Source organism: Agelaius tricolor, unplaced genomic scaffold (assembly GCF_023055355.1).
Source record: "Agelaius tricolor isolate 1412-34295 unplaced genomic scaffold, bAgeTri1.0.p SCAF_8, whole genome shotgun sequence".
NCBI classification, from domain to species: Eukaryota; Metazoa; Chordata; class Aves; order Passeriformes; family Icteridae; genus Agelaius; species Agelaius tricolor.
This window is the reverse complement of record NW_027269268.1, coordinates 7,262,276-7,281,686: the sequence shown is the minus strand read 5'-3', so window position 1 is coordinate 7,281,686 and position 19,411 is coordinate 7,262,276. Positions and strand designations below refer to the sequence as shown.

General features: G+C 37.7%; 2 protein-coding genes across 6 annotated transcripts in view; one reads left to right on the top strand and one right to left on the bottom strand.

Moving 5' to 3' along the window:
• Positions 1-19,411, top strand: part of HHIP (hedgehog interacting protein) — a 75,444-nt gene that overhangs the window by 4,757 nt on the left and 51,276 nt on the right. Inside the window, exons 2-4 of the mRNA XM_071431512.1 lie at positions 3,098-3,293; positions 10,400-10,556; positions 11,382-11,583. Of these exons, the coding sequence (XP_071287613.1) occupies positions 3,098-3,293; positions 10,400-10,556; positions 11,382-11,583 (555 nt within the window). The remainder of the gene's footprint in view (positions 1-3,097; positions 3,294-10,399; positions 10,557-11,381; positions 11,584-19,411) is intronic.
• Positions 13,752-19,411, bottom strand: part of ANAPC10 (anaphase promoting complex subunit 10) — a 142,147-nt gene continuing 136,487 nt past the window's right edge. For 4 of the 5 annotated variants that reach the window (XM_071431519.1, XM_071431517.1, XM_071431518.1 and 1 more), the window contains exons 7-8: positions 19,148-19,298; positions 13,752-14,650 (exon numbers count right to left, since the gene is read on the bottom strand). The gene's annotated coding sequence lies outside the window, so the exon portion shown is untranslated. The remainder of the gene's footprint in view (positions 14,651-19,147; positions 19,299-19,411) is intronic. The other variant, XM_071431522.1, reaches the window with a different exon arrangement.

Here is a 19,411-nt window from a genome sequence, read left to right as displayed (position 1 = left end):
AATGTTACCACCCTATTTTGCTTGACCATTCTAAAAGTTAAGTAACATTGTACTTGATTTTCAGATAATTGATTGACTCTCATTCCTTAATCTTCCGATTAGCTATTATATGACCAAGATTCATTCCAGAAATGACATGAGGGGGTGAATTCCTGTGGTTAATTCCTGGATAGCAGCTGCTCAGGGGGATTAGGATCCTTTTGTCTTAACTTTGAGGACTGAAATGTTGGCAAGCTTGTATCACCAGGCAACGTCAATTACGTTTTCCACAAGAAACAGTAAATTAGCTTTGCCATCCTGTAATTTATTTTCCCCCCCCTGTTCACAATGTGTCCTGGAGCCTTCCAGTAGAAGTACAGTTTTCTATCTGCATCTCTGTAGAGTTAATTCAATAAACACACTGAATATTTATCTAGTAATACCTTGTGTTTACTTGTACTTCTAAACATACCATCACACTGTAACCACAAGAAAGTCTGAGATGAACTCCCTGATGAAAACTTCTGAGACTTCTGCAAACCAGGTGGTACTACTGCATGTAGGCAAGTACTTTGAAGGGTCTGTGCTCACAGTCCTTTGATGGAAGCACCAAAATGGGTTATTTCATCCTTACTTCAAGAGACAAGTGGCATGATGTTCTTTAAAGGTAGCATTTATGGATAGTGGTTTTGCTCATCCCCCGTTGGCTTCAGACTTTGTCCTGTTTGGCAGCCAGTGACCTGATTGAATTATACAGGCCCCTTCCCTGTGTCAGAATCACAGCATCCCTTAGGAAAGTTCAGCCTAGTGCAGAACATTGCCTCAGCAGCATGGATTGCTGCAAGCATGTCAAGTCTCTTCTCTACTACCTGAACTGCAACCCTCAGCAGTATTCAAATGGAAAGTTTTAGTTGTTATGTATTTTGGTTATAGTTTTTAGTGGTTATTACTATATTTTTACTTCTTGTCATCAAGATTTACCATATCTCAGAACAACATTTGAAATTCAAGAAAGAAGACTGAGGTTAAGAATTCTACTGCTATGGCCCAAATGGGCAATCTAGCAAAAGGAATCCAAACTTTTTCAGGAGTGAAGAACCTGTGGCCATGGAAGAAATTCCTGAAAGAATTCAGGACTAAGGCAAACCTTTTGCCATACATGCAACATGCACGGGTCATTTCTGTCTGATTGATTACTGTCTTAAAGCTTAAAAAAAAAAGACAAACCCTTTACAAAATATGTGGGATAATTACATTCTCAAGAAAGGTTTGAAGAGAGATAATAAACTATATGTGGCAGATGTTAATCACATTACTTGCCTGCAGGTGCTATGAAGCTGAGGATAGTTTGACAACAGATAGTTTGAAGAACAGAACATTTAATGCTTTTAGTGATCCTGGCAAACCTGGAGGAATTCATTTGAAGCCAATGGCAGCACATCCAGAATAAGGGTAGAAGCCAAATGGCGTTCTTCTAATCAGTGGTCCAACTTACCACACTAAACTTATAGTGCACATTTCAGATGGTCTTTTGACAATATATGTATGGTAAGACTAAATTTTTCTGGATAGAGAATGCCTTCTAAATTAAGGTTGTTATAAATAGGATGTTTTTTAAATGTATGAGCCATATATTGTGTAATATTTTGAATACATACCTGTTTTAAACAACTGAAAGTGCATTTCTCTCAAGCAATTTGAGGTCTATGTAATTATGCCCTGTAAATAAAAAGCTGAGTTCAGACCTGTGTTATCAAAGTACAGCATCCTAGAAGAGAGCTGACCTATGAGACAGCAAACTCAAGCATATCCACAGTGTTCCTGCACTAAATAACTTATCTATCAAAAGCAACTTAGTTCCCTTGAATGTTACATGGCAAGGGAATGACATTGGAAAGTCCTTCTGTAAATCAGTCCAGAGATACAAACTATAGACAAACTAGCAATATTTTCAAATATGTGATTTGCAAATATTTACAAATTTCATACAATACATATATATTTGCGACATCAATATTTTTTAACATAAGTGTCGTACAGTCTCTGCTTATAACTGTGTTATATAAATAGCAGAAAGAACCTGAGCTTTGTTTTTGCACTGGAATGGATTCAGACCCTCTCAACGGAGAGAACACATTTCCCACTGCCTACCATTGGGATGAATGACCAAAAAACAATCCATGTAGTTAACAATAGATTAATAAAGTACACACATTCAAAAGCAAATAAAGACAACTATGCTGTTTTCCATTATTTTTCATGATTTGATGACATTGCACTACTTCGGCTCCTGTGTTTACTTAAACACATCATCAGTTGTGGTTTCGTGCCTCTTTAAGTGCTATGCATCCATAATATATGCTTTTTTAGAGGACAAAGTTACTGTTTCCATATTGACACAAACAAGACATTACAAATTCTACTTTTGCACTTAAAATAGAAAAATGTCTGAAAACATACAGGGTTTCCCACCTCCAAACAGTGTGCATTAGAGAGAGCAAAAAGCAGAGCAGCATTTAAAGCATGAAAAATCCATGGCACCTGCTGAATTCCACAGCAGTCATTTCAGCAGCCAGGCTTTGTGCTGTTTAAGATATACCTATTTTACAAATACCTAGACATGGTTTTCTGGATGTGTTCTGATGCAAGAATTTTAAACTTTAGTCTCTAAACACTTGAGTAGGCCACCTTACAAGTTAGGATTCTAGATTTCTTGTCAGAGAAGTGGGTAGGCCTGCTGGTGTAATTCCCTCTTATATAAATGATTCCTCTAGTTCAGAGTTTGCCTATGTGATGGCGGGCACAGTTCCTTAGAATAACATGAGTACTGTTGTTCTTCTCTGAGAAGCAAGCTCAGATAGGAAATCTTATAGAAGATTTTGTAAGAATCCTCTATAAGAAATCAGAGAAATTAAAATCTCACTGTACCAATGGCATATTGCACGTTTCATAGTAATAACTTTTGCACCTCCAGAACGGTGACATGAAACTCGATACATTGATAGTAACTGTATTGGTTCCATTAGCTTTATTTATGGCATGAGGCCATGCAATCTTTCTTTGTGTAGGATGGGGACACAGGTCACAGGTTTACTTGTCTCTGGTTTGTGGCTTGCAGGTCCTTTCTGTTACCAACAACACAGAATGTGCGAAGCTACTGGAGGAAATCAAGTGTGCACACTGCTCACCTCACGCTCAGAACCTATTCCACTCACCTGAGAAAGGGGAAACTCCTGAAAAAGAACTAATGCTTCCCTACCTGTGCAAAGACTATTGTAAAGAGTTCTATTACACCTGCAGAGGTCACATACCAGGTAAAACTCGTAACAAAATATGGGGCTAAATGATGTCCTGATATGTTGATATTGCCTGAGCAGTTATAGATCCAGCTTTTAACCAGGAAAAATCCCCACTGATGTCCAGGGGAATTTGCCCAAGCAGGGACAGAATGCCTTCCCAGCACATCTTGTGTAGGGAGGTAAATACTTTGAGGGCTTTCTTGCCACCCTCCTGTTAAACTCACCATGAAACACACATGGTTTGATTGTTGTCAAAGGCACCTGAAACTGTTACCTTTGCTGAAATATTATTGTGTTCATTCTGATCATGCAAACAAGCAGCTGGCCATCCAGGAGGCTATTCTAAATGATAGTTTGCTTTAAAATGCAAGGAATAAAAGGTCCTGGCTGTTTGCTGTAGCCTCTAAAAGCTGATGAGAAAAGTGTTTTTTCTGGTTTTGTTACCCTAGAAACTGATGTTTTTTCCACAGGGTTTAAAGCCCATTGAAATCAAAGGGCCCTATTTGATAGACTTCTGTGATCTTTGAATCACTTCCAGCGTGCTGTTAACAAGCAAATTCTTGACTTACCTAACACTTCCTCAGTGTAGTCAGTGGAGTTAGCTGGACATAACCAAAAGCAGAGTTTGCCCTGTGCTGTCTGAGGCAGTCACCAAATGTGTGCTATCACTTGTAACTATATCAACAAAATAACCGCAGAGGATGGCTCTTTTAGAAACACTGTCTTAAGACACTATTATGTTAAATAACATCTTTGGTATTCCCAATAGTAAATTATTTATATGTTTAAGACTGTCATTTTTAAACTATGCTTTTTTCCCTGTCCAAACACTACTTATAAACAATGCCACACAGGAGAAAATAATTAAATAGGTTAAGATTTCTTTTTTTTTTTTTTCTTTAAACTAGCAACACAGACTGGAAAAAAGGACTTGATAATGAAATGAAAAATGAATTTGTGAATAGTCACTTTTAACATATGAACACAGCTTTGTAATATAATATAAACATATTTGAGTAAAGGGGATAGTTTAAGTGGATGGGATTTGCAGGACAGTTTTTTAATTGCATGTTTACAGTGTGTACTTGTTTCCTCTGAAACCCCAAGAGTGCAGGGATTTTTTTTGCAGTGTTCTTTTATTGACTTGAGAAAACATTTTGAATTGACTTACTTTTTCCCTTTACTGTGGTTTAACATGTATCTCAACCCATTCAAATATGAAAATATTATTATTGTCTTTATAAACTAAGAGATGTTTCTAAGGCTTTCTTAAACCAGCTGTTTCTTGCTCTTTATCACATTCCCCAAAGCAAAGCAGAATAGATCATAGTTGCCAAGACTGCCTGCTGAACAGCGATAACAGATTAGATATTCTAAATGTTTGGCCCATATAAGAAGTCAGCACAAAGACATTTTTGACATGAGTTTGTAGCTAGCACAAAGGATTTTCAGATTCTGCACAACGAGACCCTCAGAGTTGTTTTGTGACATTCTGTGTTTATGAGGAAACAATTTATTTAATTGAAAAAAGCGAAAGAGGGAAAAGGGGGGAAGAAGGAGGAGGTGGAGGGAGGGAGGGAGAACGAGAAAGGGCTGAGCAGCACAGGAGCTACAGCCACAGGAACCTCACTCCTCAGATCAACATATGTGGTGACGAATGACAAATTTATTTTTCTACAAAGTTTGTGTATATGTAAAACTGCTGAAGTGCATCAAGATGTCAAGTGCTTTTTGTGACCACCCAGGTTGCCTTGAAAGATAACCAGATGAAAGCATAACTTTAGCACTGGGCAGAGCACTGTGCTTTGCAGCAAAAGAGCTTACATACTTTAGCATCAGTTAAAATAGGATTTTTCCTGCATCAATCAGATGCTAATAATTGTTCTAAATACTTGTCCTGAAAGTAGGTTGTACTAACAAAAACTTGTTGCATGCTTACATCCACCAACAGGATTAATTTGGTGAGTTGACTGGTACTCATGGTTGTTGATACCTATTCTAGCATTTCCCAAAGATATTCATTAAGATTCAGGTCCCTCTTTTTGAGAAGATGGCCTATAGGATTTTAATATAGTTTCATAGTCTTGTACATTCTGAAACATAAGTAATCAAAATAACTTATTTGGGGATTCTGTTTTCCTTGTGAGATTTGTATATCTGTAATAATATTTATTGCAAAAGAAAGAAAAAAACCAGAAAATGTGGAAGCTGTGTTTTTAGCTTAGCCTGGAGGATTTTAGAAAGAGTTGAAAATTACCAGGCCCCAAACCCAAGGTCTCTGGCAATGATTCACTGTGCATTTGTTAAAATGTCGAATAATTACTCTTCCTCCATTAGGGAGTGCTAATTGTTTCTGAACACCAATACAACAGAGTTTAAGGAAATTGCTGACTACAAAAACAATTTTATCCCTTAAGTCCTGTGCAAATGAGAAATATTTTATTAACATTTGTAGACAGCAAGCATCTTTTCTGGGATTGAAATGTTAGCAGGACATATTAACCAAGAAGGCTGAGAAATTATGCATCAGTTATTTTCATGAGTTAGCTTCAAAAATTCATTTATGTTCTGTCTCCTGCAAAGATGAAAACTCTAGCAGATCCTTGGTTAACTCTTTTGAAGACAGCAGTTTGCCCACCAGTTATGACTGAATCAGAACTTCCACCAACTTCTTAAAGAATATTGAGAGAAAAAGTGGACCTTATTCTTTATTCAAGCAGAATAATATCAGAAGCTGTTAGGATTGAATGGATGAGCAGGAGGGTGTAATGTTTCACCAAGACTTTGAGATTAGAGCTTCTCTGCTTCATTCCAGATAACTGTTCTGATTATTTCTCATCTAATCTTTACTTCAAGCCTCAGTTTAAGAGATTATTGATGGAGACACTGGAGTTAAGTGACTTAATGAAGTGTCTTCCATCAATATGAATTTTAAGTTTTCCCTTTCCAAAAGGGAAGACTGTGTAATATTTATTACTAATACAGATAGTAAAGGAAAGCCACAGCTGATTCTGCCTTTAGACATAATCAGAAACTTGATCCATGCCATTGGAAGTGGCATATTCTAAGGAACAAACCTGTGCCACAGCCATGGTGCCGTCCAAGGACATGGGAGAGATTTTGAGCTATCTGGCCTCCATTATTTTCATTTGAAGAAATGGGTTCCAGATGATTGTGGGTGAATTCAGATCCAGGCCCAGATCTGAATCCAGACATTACCAGAAGAGATGTCTGATGGGAATTTTCAAGCACCAAACAGGGTGTTCCAAAATATTGGAATTCTAGCCCAAAACATTGGAATTCTAAGAAATTCTACAACTCACAGAGCACTTCCAGAAGTTCTAACATGGCTGATTAATAGTCACAGTCAACACAGTCAACCTGCAGAAAAACAGTAGTGGGTGGTAAATTTGCTAGTGGTAACAAGAGCACGAAGGGGATCAAGCCTGGCCCTGCCTGTGTGCAGGAACTTGCAGTGTCTGGGCAGCAGAAGAGGGTCACCAGCCACCTGAAAACCAGTTGGAAATTATGTGAGCTACCAGTGGACTTAGTACATTTTGAAACACTCTGTCTGAAATCACATCTTTGGTTTGGTTAGTAAAAACCAAATAGTTGAGAAGAGAGGAGAATGTAGGATTTTTGTGAACAAATTCACATCTAGCTGTCAAAGGTGCAAATCAGGAAAAAAAACCCCAAAAGGTAAAGGCTGCTTTGACAGAGTGTTGAACTGTATGCTCAAGGTCACAGCAGAAATCAAGCAGGTGAGCCTGATTTCCAGATGCCCTCAAAGGCAGTGCAGGGTTACTCAGATGAGTGGATGATCCTCAATCCTGTGTGCAATCCTGTGTGCAATGCAAAGTCTTTGACTTGCTGCCATGGCTCTGGAGTTGTGTGTCAGAGAGAAGAGGAAAGGGAATGGGTAATCAGGGAATCCAGCAAAATGGCATTTGGTGAAGATAGGACAGGAAGGGAGATACAGTGTGAGGAACAACTGGCTGCAAATACAAGTGGAGAGAGGAGGTGGGGATCAGCTGGGAGCAGTTTTCCTTTGAAAAGGCTTTTAATCTTGCAATTTATTCCCACAGTGTTTTATAAAGGCGAACACAGAAAGCCTTCACTGTAGCTGCCTTAACTGAAAAGCCTGTCGTTGGATTCTTGTTTGCAAGACAAAGTTTAGCATAGAAATGCAAGCCTGTGCAAAATCTGACACTTAAACATGATGTTTAATCATCCTTTGTGATTTCAATTTTCTTCGTTAACACAGGCACCGCTCTGTCAACGCGTACACAGCTGGTCGGAAATTTGTAATAATATGTATGAGTCTTTTAAAATAAATTAGTTAGTACAGAAATTCACACAGGACCAAGGGTTGCAGTCCCTATTACTTTTTTTTTCCTTTTCTCCAAACAATTCTAGTGCTTAGGGGCACTTGTCAGGGACCATTCTTCTGGACACTGTACAAACTCTGAACAAAACGGCAAACTGTACACTAAAGACCTTACAATCTAAGCATGAGAAAGAAGATAATAAATGGCTACAAGCAGATAGGAGTGCAGAAGCAAATGTTTCTCTAAATGTCCTCAGTGAAGCTGTTAGTATGTTAAATGGAGCATATATAAGACATGGAGGGGTTTTTTTTTTCTAAATTACGATGTTTTTTATAGAACAAAATAGCAATATTCCACCCTTAATGCAAAGGTGAAACTGTATTTACAGAGGTTAGATTCCTTCCAGGAACAAGGCAACATTTTTCATAGCTTAATTCTAGCTTAATTCTAGCCCCACTTTTTTACAAGTGCTTCTAATGGAAATGGTCCATGAGCCTTATCCTTTCTTAGAATCTGCTGATGGGTTTGCTAAACAGCAAAAGGCAACTGCAGTGCACCATGCACTTTAGTGCATTATAAAATATTTCATGAGGCAAAGGGATCAGTCTTACATATAAGAAAAGGCATTGTGCTGGTTGAGTGAGTTTGCATCTGATTTAAAATTGACGTGTTCTTAGTGAACAACAGGATCACAACCTGCTCTGGGTTTCCCTGACTGAAGATAACACTCAAGCCAAGAGAAGTTTATCTTCACTGATTAGTAAATTGTATGCTTGGAAAATTCTAGAAATTCTTAGTAATTGTACACCTCTAATTTGCTATTGCATTTTTTCAAATGACCCACTGTGCCTAGAGAAATAAATTATTAAAGACAAACCCCTTTATTCTTAAGTCAAATAATTCAACAGCAAGATTTTAGATTACCTTTGATTTTGGCATTATATTTACAAGCCTTGGAATCCTACTCTATGATTATATCAGAATTCCTCTTCAGTTGTTCCACTTGAAATTACATCTCCCATTTTCTCCAAGTAACTACTATAAATTAAAAGCAGCTCTTCAGAGATGAAATTTACTGAAGCTCCAAATCATGGTAATTAAACTTCTACACCACAACACACTACCATGTGTTTCCAGATATTATTTTATAGAAATCAAAGGCAGGCTTTTTCCTGTCATTTTTTCCAATATTTTTAAAGGAAGATATATATGAAAAGAAGTATAGTTGGGTGGGAAAGGCTTTTCACTCCACAAGAATTCTGGGATCCAAAAAATTTTCCTATTCCACATAAGGAAGAAATTGAACTCTTTCGAAATTTTCCATGAAGAAAGCCACAGAGAGACCACCCCAGGATAGCTAATAAAGTCGTTGTTAGGACATTTACTTGGGAAATGGGAGACTTAGGGTCAAACTCTTGCCTGACAGATGAGGGGCATTGACCTGAATATTCCTTTTCCTAATGAAACACCCTAATTACAAGACATTGGAGTATAGTGATACAAGGTTTGCTGTCTGGTTCTGTCTTTTTCATTTAGACCAGAAGTTTGAGCTTGGACCAGAAACATCATGCTAAGTAAAATTGTGTCAAAACTGATAATGTTTCTGAAAAAGCTTTGCTTGTAAGAAATTGGCATTTTCCAATGAAACACAGCTGTCCCTGATCAGTTCTTATTGTACGTTGTAAGCCAGAGGTTTTATGGCCAAGATCTATGGATTACTGCATTATTCACAAGTGGTAAAGCCATGCATAAATTAGGCCTCTAATTCCAATTAAGTGCTAATTCTGTGTATCCTATGAGTTATGTCCTGGACTATAGTACATCCTAAGACAGCTGCCAGTAATGCAAACAGGAACAAAGGTAACTTAAGACATATTCTCTCAACAATGTTCTGGTGAAATAGTACATGTATAACTGGCCAGACTCTGTGTTCTTAGATTTAATACTCCTGATTAAACCTGGATAGAAATGACTAGAAATAAGTTTGTGAACAGAAATAGATTTCTTTTAACGTCCTTTAAGATAATGCAAGAAAGTAATAACAATAGTGGAAGGGTTTTTCTTCAAAGGCTCCCATTTTATCAAATTTGTGTTTCTCTGGGTCTTCAAAGTCCTTCCCATTTTAACCTAAAACCTAAGGACCACCTTTCATCCAGTGCAGGATGAGACATATCCCCTTTTCAAGGGATGGGGCTGAGGAAGTAGACTTCACCATGGGATACTGCTCAGCTACTTTAATGCTGGAGAGACCAGCTGGATGTCAAAGTGCAGTTTTCAGCACTACTTCCCACTTCTCACCTCTCCAACCAATGTCCTTTGCTGGCAGCATTCCACAAAACTATTACTGCATGTCTTTTACCACAGTCTTCACTGAGATCTTCACTAGAACTAATCACTTATTTAAAAAAAGTTAAGCAGAAGCTGCTCAGGCTATTTTACAGGAGATACTACACTTGATTGATAGGGTTAAAATTAGAGAGAAGTGTGTCACAGCCTCAACTCTGAACTTTGTCTCTTAATTTTTTAGTGAGTGAACTATTGTGTCATTTTGAATGAAACTTAAGCACACTGAAAATGAGGTTTAATACAAATACAGATGAATAAACTGTAAAAGGCAATGCTCAGTTTGTGTTTATACATTTGTGTTTACTCAGAGCAGACTCGCTTTTTGCAGATAGCCCTTTGTTTAAAATGTCTTTTTCCACTATAATCTATTTAAAGATGAGTTTGATGACACAAAACTGCAGACATGACAACACGCTAAATATTTGTATGCTCTTTTGCATTTTTAAGGTTTCCTCCAAACTACAGCTGATGAGTTTTGCTATTACTATGCAAGAAAAGATGGTGGTGTGTGCTTTCCAGATTTTCCAAGAAAACAAGTGCGAGGGCCAGCTTCTAACTCCCTGGACCACATGGAAGAATATGACAAAGAGGAAGAGATCAGCAGGTTCATAAAGATAAATGCTGTTTAATGCTGAAAAAAACCCCCTAGCAAAGCCTGTGGTTTTCACAGTGAAACAGCTCCGTGTGTGCTTATGCTGAGCAGCTGTGTTTTCCAGATGTGACTTTCTTTTGCTGCTGCTAGTGCACGTCAAAAGAGAAAGTTACACGAGCTTCAGCACTTCAGTACCATTTGATGTTTGCCTTGCTGAAAAGGTGTTAGAATCCTGCTCTGATCCACCCTGTGGATCTTGGTTATTGTCCAGACCATGGATCATTCATAGTTCTGGGAAGTAATCTGTACCTAAATTTAATATTACTAAAAAACAACAATAAGGTTATTAGTAAATTTATGTCATGATCTTCAACTTATTTCATTTGTGGAGGGTTTTTTTTGTGAAAATAATTAAATTAGATTATTCCATCATAAGTCATTATTTTAAAAAAGATATCAGAATCCAAATTTTATCCAAGTGATGAAATTTACTCTGTTTATTTTACAGTAGAAATTCTGTATTTTTAAATTATTCTCTTCTTTCGCCAACTTTTTTTCCTCTCCCATTGCTCTAAATTTTGGATCTAAGTTTATTTAATGTTCTCTTTTTTGTATGCAGACCAAATTTTCCTCAAGTGAAGTCAAAGCTGATTTTCTGTATTATGTGCTTGCATACATTCAAGGGAATAATTTATACACATTAATATATTAAAAATGTTTTATTATAAACCTGTTTTTAATATTATTGCACAACAATAATTTTATCTTTTAGGGACACTGTTGTGTCATGGTTACAAGAAAGAAGAAATGTCTTACTATTTCTTTAAATTTCTTTAGAAAGCACAAGCACAACTGCTTCTGTATTCAGGAGGTTGTGAGTGGACTAAGGCAGCCTGTTGGAGCAGTACATTGTGGGGATGGATCCCATCGCCTCTTCATTCTTGAGAAAGAAGGATACGTGAAGATCTTCACTCCCGAAGGAGACATACTCAAGGAACCTTTTTTGGATATACACAAGCTTGTTCAAAGTGGAATAAAGGTTGGATTTTATACTTACCTCTACCTTTTTATATTTTAGCATGTGGATGGGAGAAATGGGAAGAATATTTTTTAGGTATTAATTAAATTTAAATAACAGAAAAGAGTAAAGACAAGAGACACCACAGTTCTTTCTGGCAAAGAAGTGAAAACTCATAGTGGGAAGGGAAAACAGCATCTTGTAACTCTTATCAAACTATTTTCTTTCCCTTCATTTTTTTCCTCACTTTAAATTCAAATGAAACTATTCAGCACCAGCATTCCACAGCAATATCTTTGTATTTTCATTCTTTGGGCTCATTTCCAGCCCATTGAATTGAAATGAGTTTTCCTGTGGTGCCAGTGGGAGCAAGTTTGGCTTAGGGGCTCCTCTGCCCTCCAGGTACTCGGTGATGCCCAGGGAGCTGGACACAGGAGGGGGCCTGGGAATGCTCAGGGATGCCCTGGAAGGAGCAGGAGTGCTCATTCCTTCTTGGCTCAACCCCAAATGTAGCCAAAGCTTCCCTGGGTGGGAGGCTGCTTTAAAACTGTGTGTGTTGGAGGGGCACATAGAAGTGACTGACCCTCTAAATTCAGATATGAGGGTTGGTGGGATGAACAGCTTCCTTCCTGTCCACTGGGAACATTTTCATTGTTGGGTGTGTGAGGGTGGAATGGGCACTGATGGGAATATGTTGGAAGGTGGAGAAATTACATCTAGTTATGGGGTAAGTACCAATGGAAAACTCTTAAATCTGTTGGAAGATACTTTATTCTGGAATGCTGGAATTCAAGTGTTGTTCCATGCTGATTTCTTGTCACAAGAAATCCATTACCATTCAGAGTGGTAATGCAAGTAAAATTCAGATATATGAAGAAGTTTTAAGTTGTAATCAGGTTATGCCTAGAACAGCCTGGACTATGTATCAAAAAGCCTTCATGGATGAAAGTTATATTGACACACTCTTGACAGAGGGATCTTAAATGATAATTGTGACAAACTAGGTCAATTTGAAATGCATAGCACATATTAACTGATAATTTTGTTTCAGCTGTAAGGGCAAGAGGCCAATTAGGATAGACTTTTCTGAGAGAAAATCTCAGAGGTTTTTCGTGTATATTGTAAAAGAGAGCTATGAAACATATTGCACCTTTTTCAGGAAAAAAACTACTTTATATGATTATGCATTTTGCTGAATGCTTCCCCTTCTGCCCCGGAAGATAACCATTATGTTCAAGATATCCAAACAGAAGGGACTTATCAGAGGTGTTTTTGAACAGCCACCTAAGGCTGTTTCATATTTCTTAACCAAAAGTTCTGATCACTTGTACTTGTGGAAAACTGACAGTGAAATTTCCACAGAACCGTTATTGGTCCCAAAGAAATCTTTCTTGAGGAAACTTTTACAGCTGCAACTTAGAGACAAGGCTAAATGGAAAACTGATTTTCCATGCTTTTGAACAGGCACTAACCTGCTTGACATGACTCCCAACAGGTACCCTCAGGATCAGATACAACTTTCAGTTCTGTTTTAAATCCGCGACTTGATCTTTTTAAAAAATCAACATGTAATGCTCTACACTGGATCTGTTTCAACTATAACATTTTGTGTAAATAATTTGATGTTTCTAAGCTAGAAAGTCTAATTCAATTCCCTGAGATAACAGCCCAGCGACTAAGGATAATTGTGTTGCAGTGTTTAATGCAGGCTGGCAAGAAGGGAGGCTTTATGTACTTTGCAGGGAAGGAGCAAGGGAATGTGCCTAGGAGCAGGACTCCAGCTCTTAAACAGAAAGAGTAAAGAATTTGTGGAATGAGTACATTACATAAAATAATAAATAAATCAAAAACCCCAAACCCCTTATAACCTAAATTATAGTTTTAAAACAAGGGTTCTTAAACATTTTTACGTTTGCAGTCTAGTTCCTGTAAGCATTGTCCATGGTTCCTTACCCACAAGGATGGGAGATCACTGTGGCAATGGCAGCATTGTCACTACTTGACAGAGTATTTGGTTTTACTTACCTGTTACACACTTCAATACTAGAAATCAGTAATGGAGAATACTCTGGACAGATGATTTTCCAGCAGGCAGTGCAGAACAGTCAGCAGTTACAAAAACCTCAACAAACCACTATGTGAAACACTGCATCCACTTGCACAGTGCAAACATCATGCAATGTGTCCTCTGTCCTCACTTAGGAACCATGTATAGTGCCAGAATTTGGATGTACACACTTTGAAGAAAACAAAAACCACTCATCTGTTTTCCAGCCTCAGAGCAATAATAACAAGAAAAGGCAAACTGTTTTTTCCCCTAAAAACAAGTGTAAAAATTTTCTCTCTTACACTCAAGTATCTGAAAAGAGAAATACAAACAAATACTTAACTCCAGTGACAGTAAAAACAGCAAAAATACTTTTTCAGAATTTTAGAGACATATGTTGTACCCAGTAAATAATTAGAATAATGATAATGACAATGCCAATAATGCAGCTGTGATTGAATCAAAGGTAATATAAATTGATGCCTCTGAAAAGAATTTTGGACAGCTATCCCATTAAGATATTTATAATACCAATAGATGGAATAATATAGTGGTGGTTGATTTTGTCTTCTTCTTTAATGTCAAGAGGAAATTTAGTAGTGATAAAATCATTACATTGTCCTAAATTAGCAAATCTGTTCCAAAGAATCAACTTAAAACTATCCTGAAGCTGATATAACCAAGAAACTGAAGTGATATATTTCCTTCATAAAAATAATCCTGGAGGTTAGTTTTGATCTCACTAACATATTTCACTCATTACAGCACTGGCAGTCAGATAAGGAGAAAGACAATATACAAAAACAGAGAAAGAAAGATGATTGCATTGTATAATAATAATAAGTCATTCATGTTTCCCTTCTAAAAAGATGCCTTTTTGTTTCTCTAATGGATCTACTGGTCCCTGTGTTGATGAAATTCATTTGAAGCCCCTAACATTGCTCTGAGCACCTTTGCAGGGCTTCTTCACAGGCTCTGCTGCCCTAAGCCCATCAGTAGGATTGTCTGGGCTTGCTTCTTGTCCATCACTCCTGGGAAGGTCTGTGGATATAAATAGAAAGGAAGTGAGAAGAGTGGTACAACTCTTTGCCTAAGTTTTATTGGTCCATTGGCTTTTAATGTTCATTGAAATCACTGAGGTTCTCTGCTTGAAAACTGTTGCTGCAGTACAATTACTGACAGCTACATGATTTAATTTTAAGGAGTTAAAATTAAAAAGGAGCAGCAATAATTTTATCTGCTGCCAGTATCTCAGAAGGAATTAGCACAAGTGTGGAGAAGCATTTCATAACAGAGATAGATTTCATGAATGGATGATAGTGACTTGTGCTTCTTTGTGGCTCTACTCAAGAGAACATTAGATGCAGGATTCCTGAAGATTTAAAAACAATTTTTAAAAAGCTTAAGAACCAATTTTTCTTTGCACGTCTCCTAATTTCTGCACAGTTAGCAGGAATGCTTTTTTGATCTCCTATTTTTTAACTTAGTTGTTGGAAGCCATGAATGGATATTAATCAAGAATTTGCTAATTCAACATCTGTGGCCTTTTCCACTGCATTTTATGTCACCCTGGCTACATAAGTATTGCCAAGTGTGGACACTTGGCCAAGCCCCTCCTGCCACCTCCTCCCCTGCCTCAGGAATGTGGTGACAAGAAAAATCCGTGTACCTTGGTCTTGCCTCAAAGCTGAGCGAGGACATGAGTGAGACATGGACCTGTAACCCAAATCTAGGCCATGCACCTGGCTCAACTGTTTAGGAATATCTAGCCCAGTGTAGTGGAGAAAATACCAATTCCATCTCCTAATATATTAACATACCCATTAATATTGTGAACTGTCCTGAGTGTATACAGAAGAAAAGAATGAACCTTTTACCAAAAAACCCCCTCATAATACACCCAAACTAAAAGTCTGCTTTCCCTGTTTTGGTGATTTACTGCTCCATTATGTTGTGGAGAAGAGAGTTGTTAGTTGCAGAGCAACATTTTACAGTTCTTCCTTCAAAGTTATGTAGCAAAGACAAATTTTTAATGAAAATATTAGAAACCATTTTTTCTTTGTCTGATTTTCACTGCTGTCATTTTCTTTCTGTTTTAAACTATTAGCAAGTAGAAGAGAGGCAGAAAGTTGAAATGAGAAGCTATTGAACTAATAATGGTAACACTAAGTGGCATTTAAGGAGACCTTAATCAATTATCTAGAAAATTTAGATCTGATGCGTCTGAATCTCTTGTCAAAATTTAGGCAAAAAAATTAAAAGCTCCAAAAGTATCATGCAAATCTGATTTTATCTCATAATGCTCAGCAGGGTAAAAAAAAGTGTCAAAACATTCCAAACACTTGGATTTAATGATTTCCTGCTGTAACAATGAGCTTTAACAATGCTGATTATGCTGTTATTACAAGATCAGTCCAGTCACCTGGTGCTCAAGATTGTATCTAACTTACAGAAAAATGGTCAATGCTGTAGCAGTTCTCCAACTTTTCATACTCCAGTGACTGTATTTTATCTTATTAACTGTATTATTTCCTAAGCTTTGGAAACCTTTAGGTTAGCAGCAATCACTATAAAATGTAGCACAACCTATTACATCAATTTTCACTTACTTTCTTCTCTCCTGAGCCCAAAAACCTGTATTGGTCTAAAATAAATTGGTTTAAAATATATTGTTCAGAAGGGAAGGCATCAAGGTACAGTTTGGCAACTACAAAAAAATTAGGAACTTAGCACTTCTCTTGGGAAGTAAATGCTATAATCACCTTTCAGGATACTTTCTGAAAAGCTAAGTAGCTCTAGGGCTGCAACTGTTTGTCCTTAAATCATTTTTGTGGTCCTTCCCTATAATTATTCAACTTCCCCAAATCCTTTTAAAACTAAGGACCTCAGAACTGTACAAAGTAGCCAAGTTTACATCTTACTGCTGCCAATGGTAAAATCAAGTCCCTGTAGTTAGAAGGTCGTTTTCTACTTATAAATCCACTGACTGAACGACTCTTTAGGTACAGAATTGCAGCAGGGCTTCATGTTCAGTTGCTTGTCATCTCTGATCCTTAGGTTATTTTCAGTTTATTGCTTTTTGGTTTTGTTTTCTTTTTTTTTTCCTTTCTGATTGTGACAAAGCTCTGGTGCAGCTCCGGTGTGTATCTGCTGGCTACAGGGTCATAAATTGCTCAGCCAGCAAGAACGGCTGCACTCTGCTGCACTTTGCCTCACACAGTGCTGAGAGTAGAAACCCCTGCAAAATGGGTGTCCTTAAATTTGCCATTGTGCAGTTACCACTTGCACTTGTGTAGAGATTCAGTTGTTTTTTTGGTTTTTTTTTAGCCAGTAATAAAATATTTCTCATGTATCTCATGGGAATATCACGATAAAGGGCAAAGTCTCTGAGGAAGGAAAGGGCATGGCAGGGGAGGGAAGGGAAAAGGGACAGAAAATCTCAGTTAAGTGGTATAGAGATCACCATTGAGTTAAACTCTACCTCTGTCATCTACCTTAGACAGAGGTATCTGATCTAAGACTATGGTTTTACTTGTCAAAAACAAACAGAAACTTCCCCTAAATATTAAGCTATAGTCACTTTCTTAGTTCATCTTGCTTTCAAACTAATATCGGTAAGACTACTTTATGTGAGGTTTTTTTAATTCCCAAAGTTTTTAAAATGCTATATTCCTACTTAATTCCTTACAAATATTATAACAGTCAGTTCTCTTTGCAGGAAAAAAAAAACTCCACAGAAATATCTGACAATTATTTTAAGTGTATGCTCAGCAAATTTCCCAGTAATAGCCTTTAGATGAGTTAAAAGTTAGATATGTCTCTTACTGTGTTTTGGTAGTTTTTTAATCAGAGCACAAATGCTTTCAGTCCCGCAGAATCTTATTAATGAGTGATCCAGTGATTCAGGTAGGAAATTTCTGTGATGCCATGAAGACTGCTGTGGAACACAGCAATTCATATGTTCAGTATAAGAATATGGGAGTAGACTGTCAGGCATTAAACATGTTAACTGTGCTGCTCTGAGCCAATTATTCCAGAGTTTCTCAGGATCAAATAAGCATCTGGTCACCACAGGAATCTTTTTTCTGGAATGCATGATTAGTAGTGGAACATCTACTGTGCCTTCATGGTTGTGTCAAGATATTGGAACAGACTGCCCAGGGAAGTGGTGGAACCATCACCCCTGGAGGTGTTCAGAAGGCAGGTGGAAGTGGCACTTGGGGACGTGGTTTAGTGGTGAACATTGGAGGTGCTGGGTTAATGGTTGCACTTAATGATCATAGAGGTCTTTGCCAAAGTTAATGATTCCATGATTCTGTGACATTTAATCATATGAATATTATTACTCAGGTCATTCAACATATAATCAGATAATTTTTTCTTTAAATTGCCACTACCTCGAGTCCTGGAAAAGCCTGCTCCAAGAAGTTATAAGAGGTTGTGCTGTCTTTGCAGTGAGGAGTGGCTACAAAATCTACAGTAAGCCAGGGATAAAATCTATTTAAAACTTCACGTGGGAATCAGATTGTTTGTGTTATTTGCTGAATTGCTCAGTTCTGTCACTGATAAAACTTCTCACATATTCCTCTTGATTGGATGTGTACATTTGTTCTTGCATCTTGCTGATGCACAGACAGATCTAAGTTAACACATACACTGTCCATTGATATCCACAGGATTTATATTACTGACAGAATAATTCACATAATTCACTCTAATCCTTCCATCCAAGTCCAGCAATTTCAATTTATTTCCCTCTGAACATTTACATGGATGAGGCTGAAATCAATGAACCTTTCTTGAACTTTTTGCCCTGACATCACAACAAGCTGTGCTTTCCTCCACAAAGCACAACTATCTTGTTGTGCTCCACAAAGGTTATTTGCTCTCTGCTCCCTTGAAAGCCAAACTTACAGTGGCTACTAAATTCATGACCAGTTGGTCCTGAAAGGGATTATTTTGATGTATGGAGAGAAAGGGGAGCAGTGGAAGGTTGTATTTCTCTCTGGACACTGGAAGGACAACTGAGAGGTCCTATCTGAATTTCTTCCTTCTTCAACCCAATGGGCCTGCAATTCTTCAGAGTTATTCAGAAACAGATTGTGAAAACTCTGGAAAGTTAATCCTCATTGTCCTACCAGACCAAGCTCTCAGCTATATATAAAGAATGGGGATAGTCCTCTAAAATATCAATGTTGAGGCACAGAACATAAGTATGACATATATTCTATGATGAACAAAGATTTCATTTTCATTCCAGTCTACAATTAATTGCACCAGTGCTGAGTGCAATCTCTATTTGCTGTCCTGCCCCTGTACTTCTAAGAGTAATGAAATGGTAAATCCATGTAAGACATGTGCATAGGCCCAGGCAGAGGGGCAAGGTGGATGAAATCACTGACATATAACAGTGATAATTTGGGGTATTTTGGGGTGTCCTGGAACTCCTTTCTCAGTGTATGAAAAGGGGGACTCTAGCATGTCTTTGGTGAGAAGCTGAAACACTACATTTCCTGTGTTGTTGCAAAAATGACAGACCTTGGATTTCTCCTGGAGACTGCAGAGAGAAGTGATGACAGGGAAGTGATGAAGACTATTTTTCAGCAGGACTTGCAGGTGAAGTGATGTCAGGTCCCAGGACATGGGGGTTTCTCACTCATCTGAGAGGTCAGAAGAACAGCAGTCAGACCTGTGGCACAACAGACATAATTTTTGAGGCCACACCTCACCTGTGACCTGCCCACTAGGCACCACAGTTAATTGCTTTTAAATGTCTTGACATAACTGGAGCAGAAAACTCAG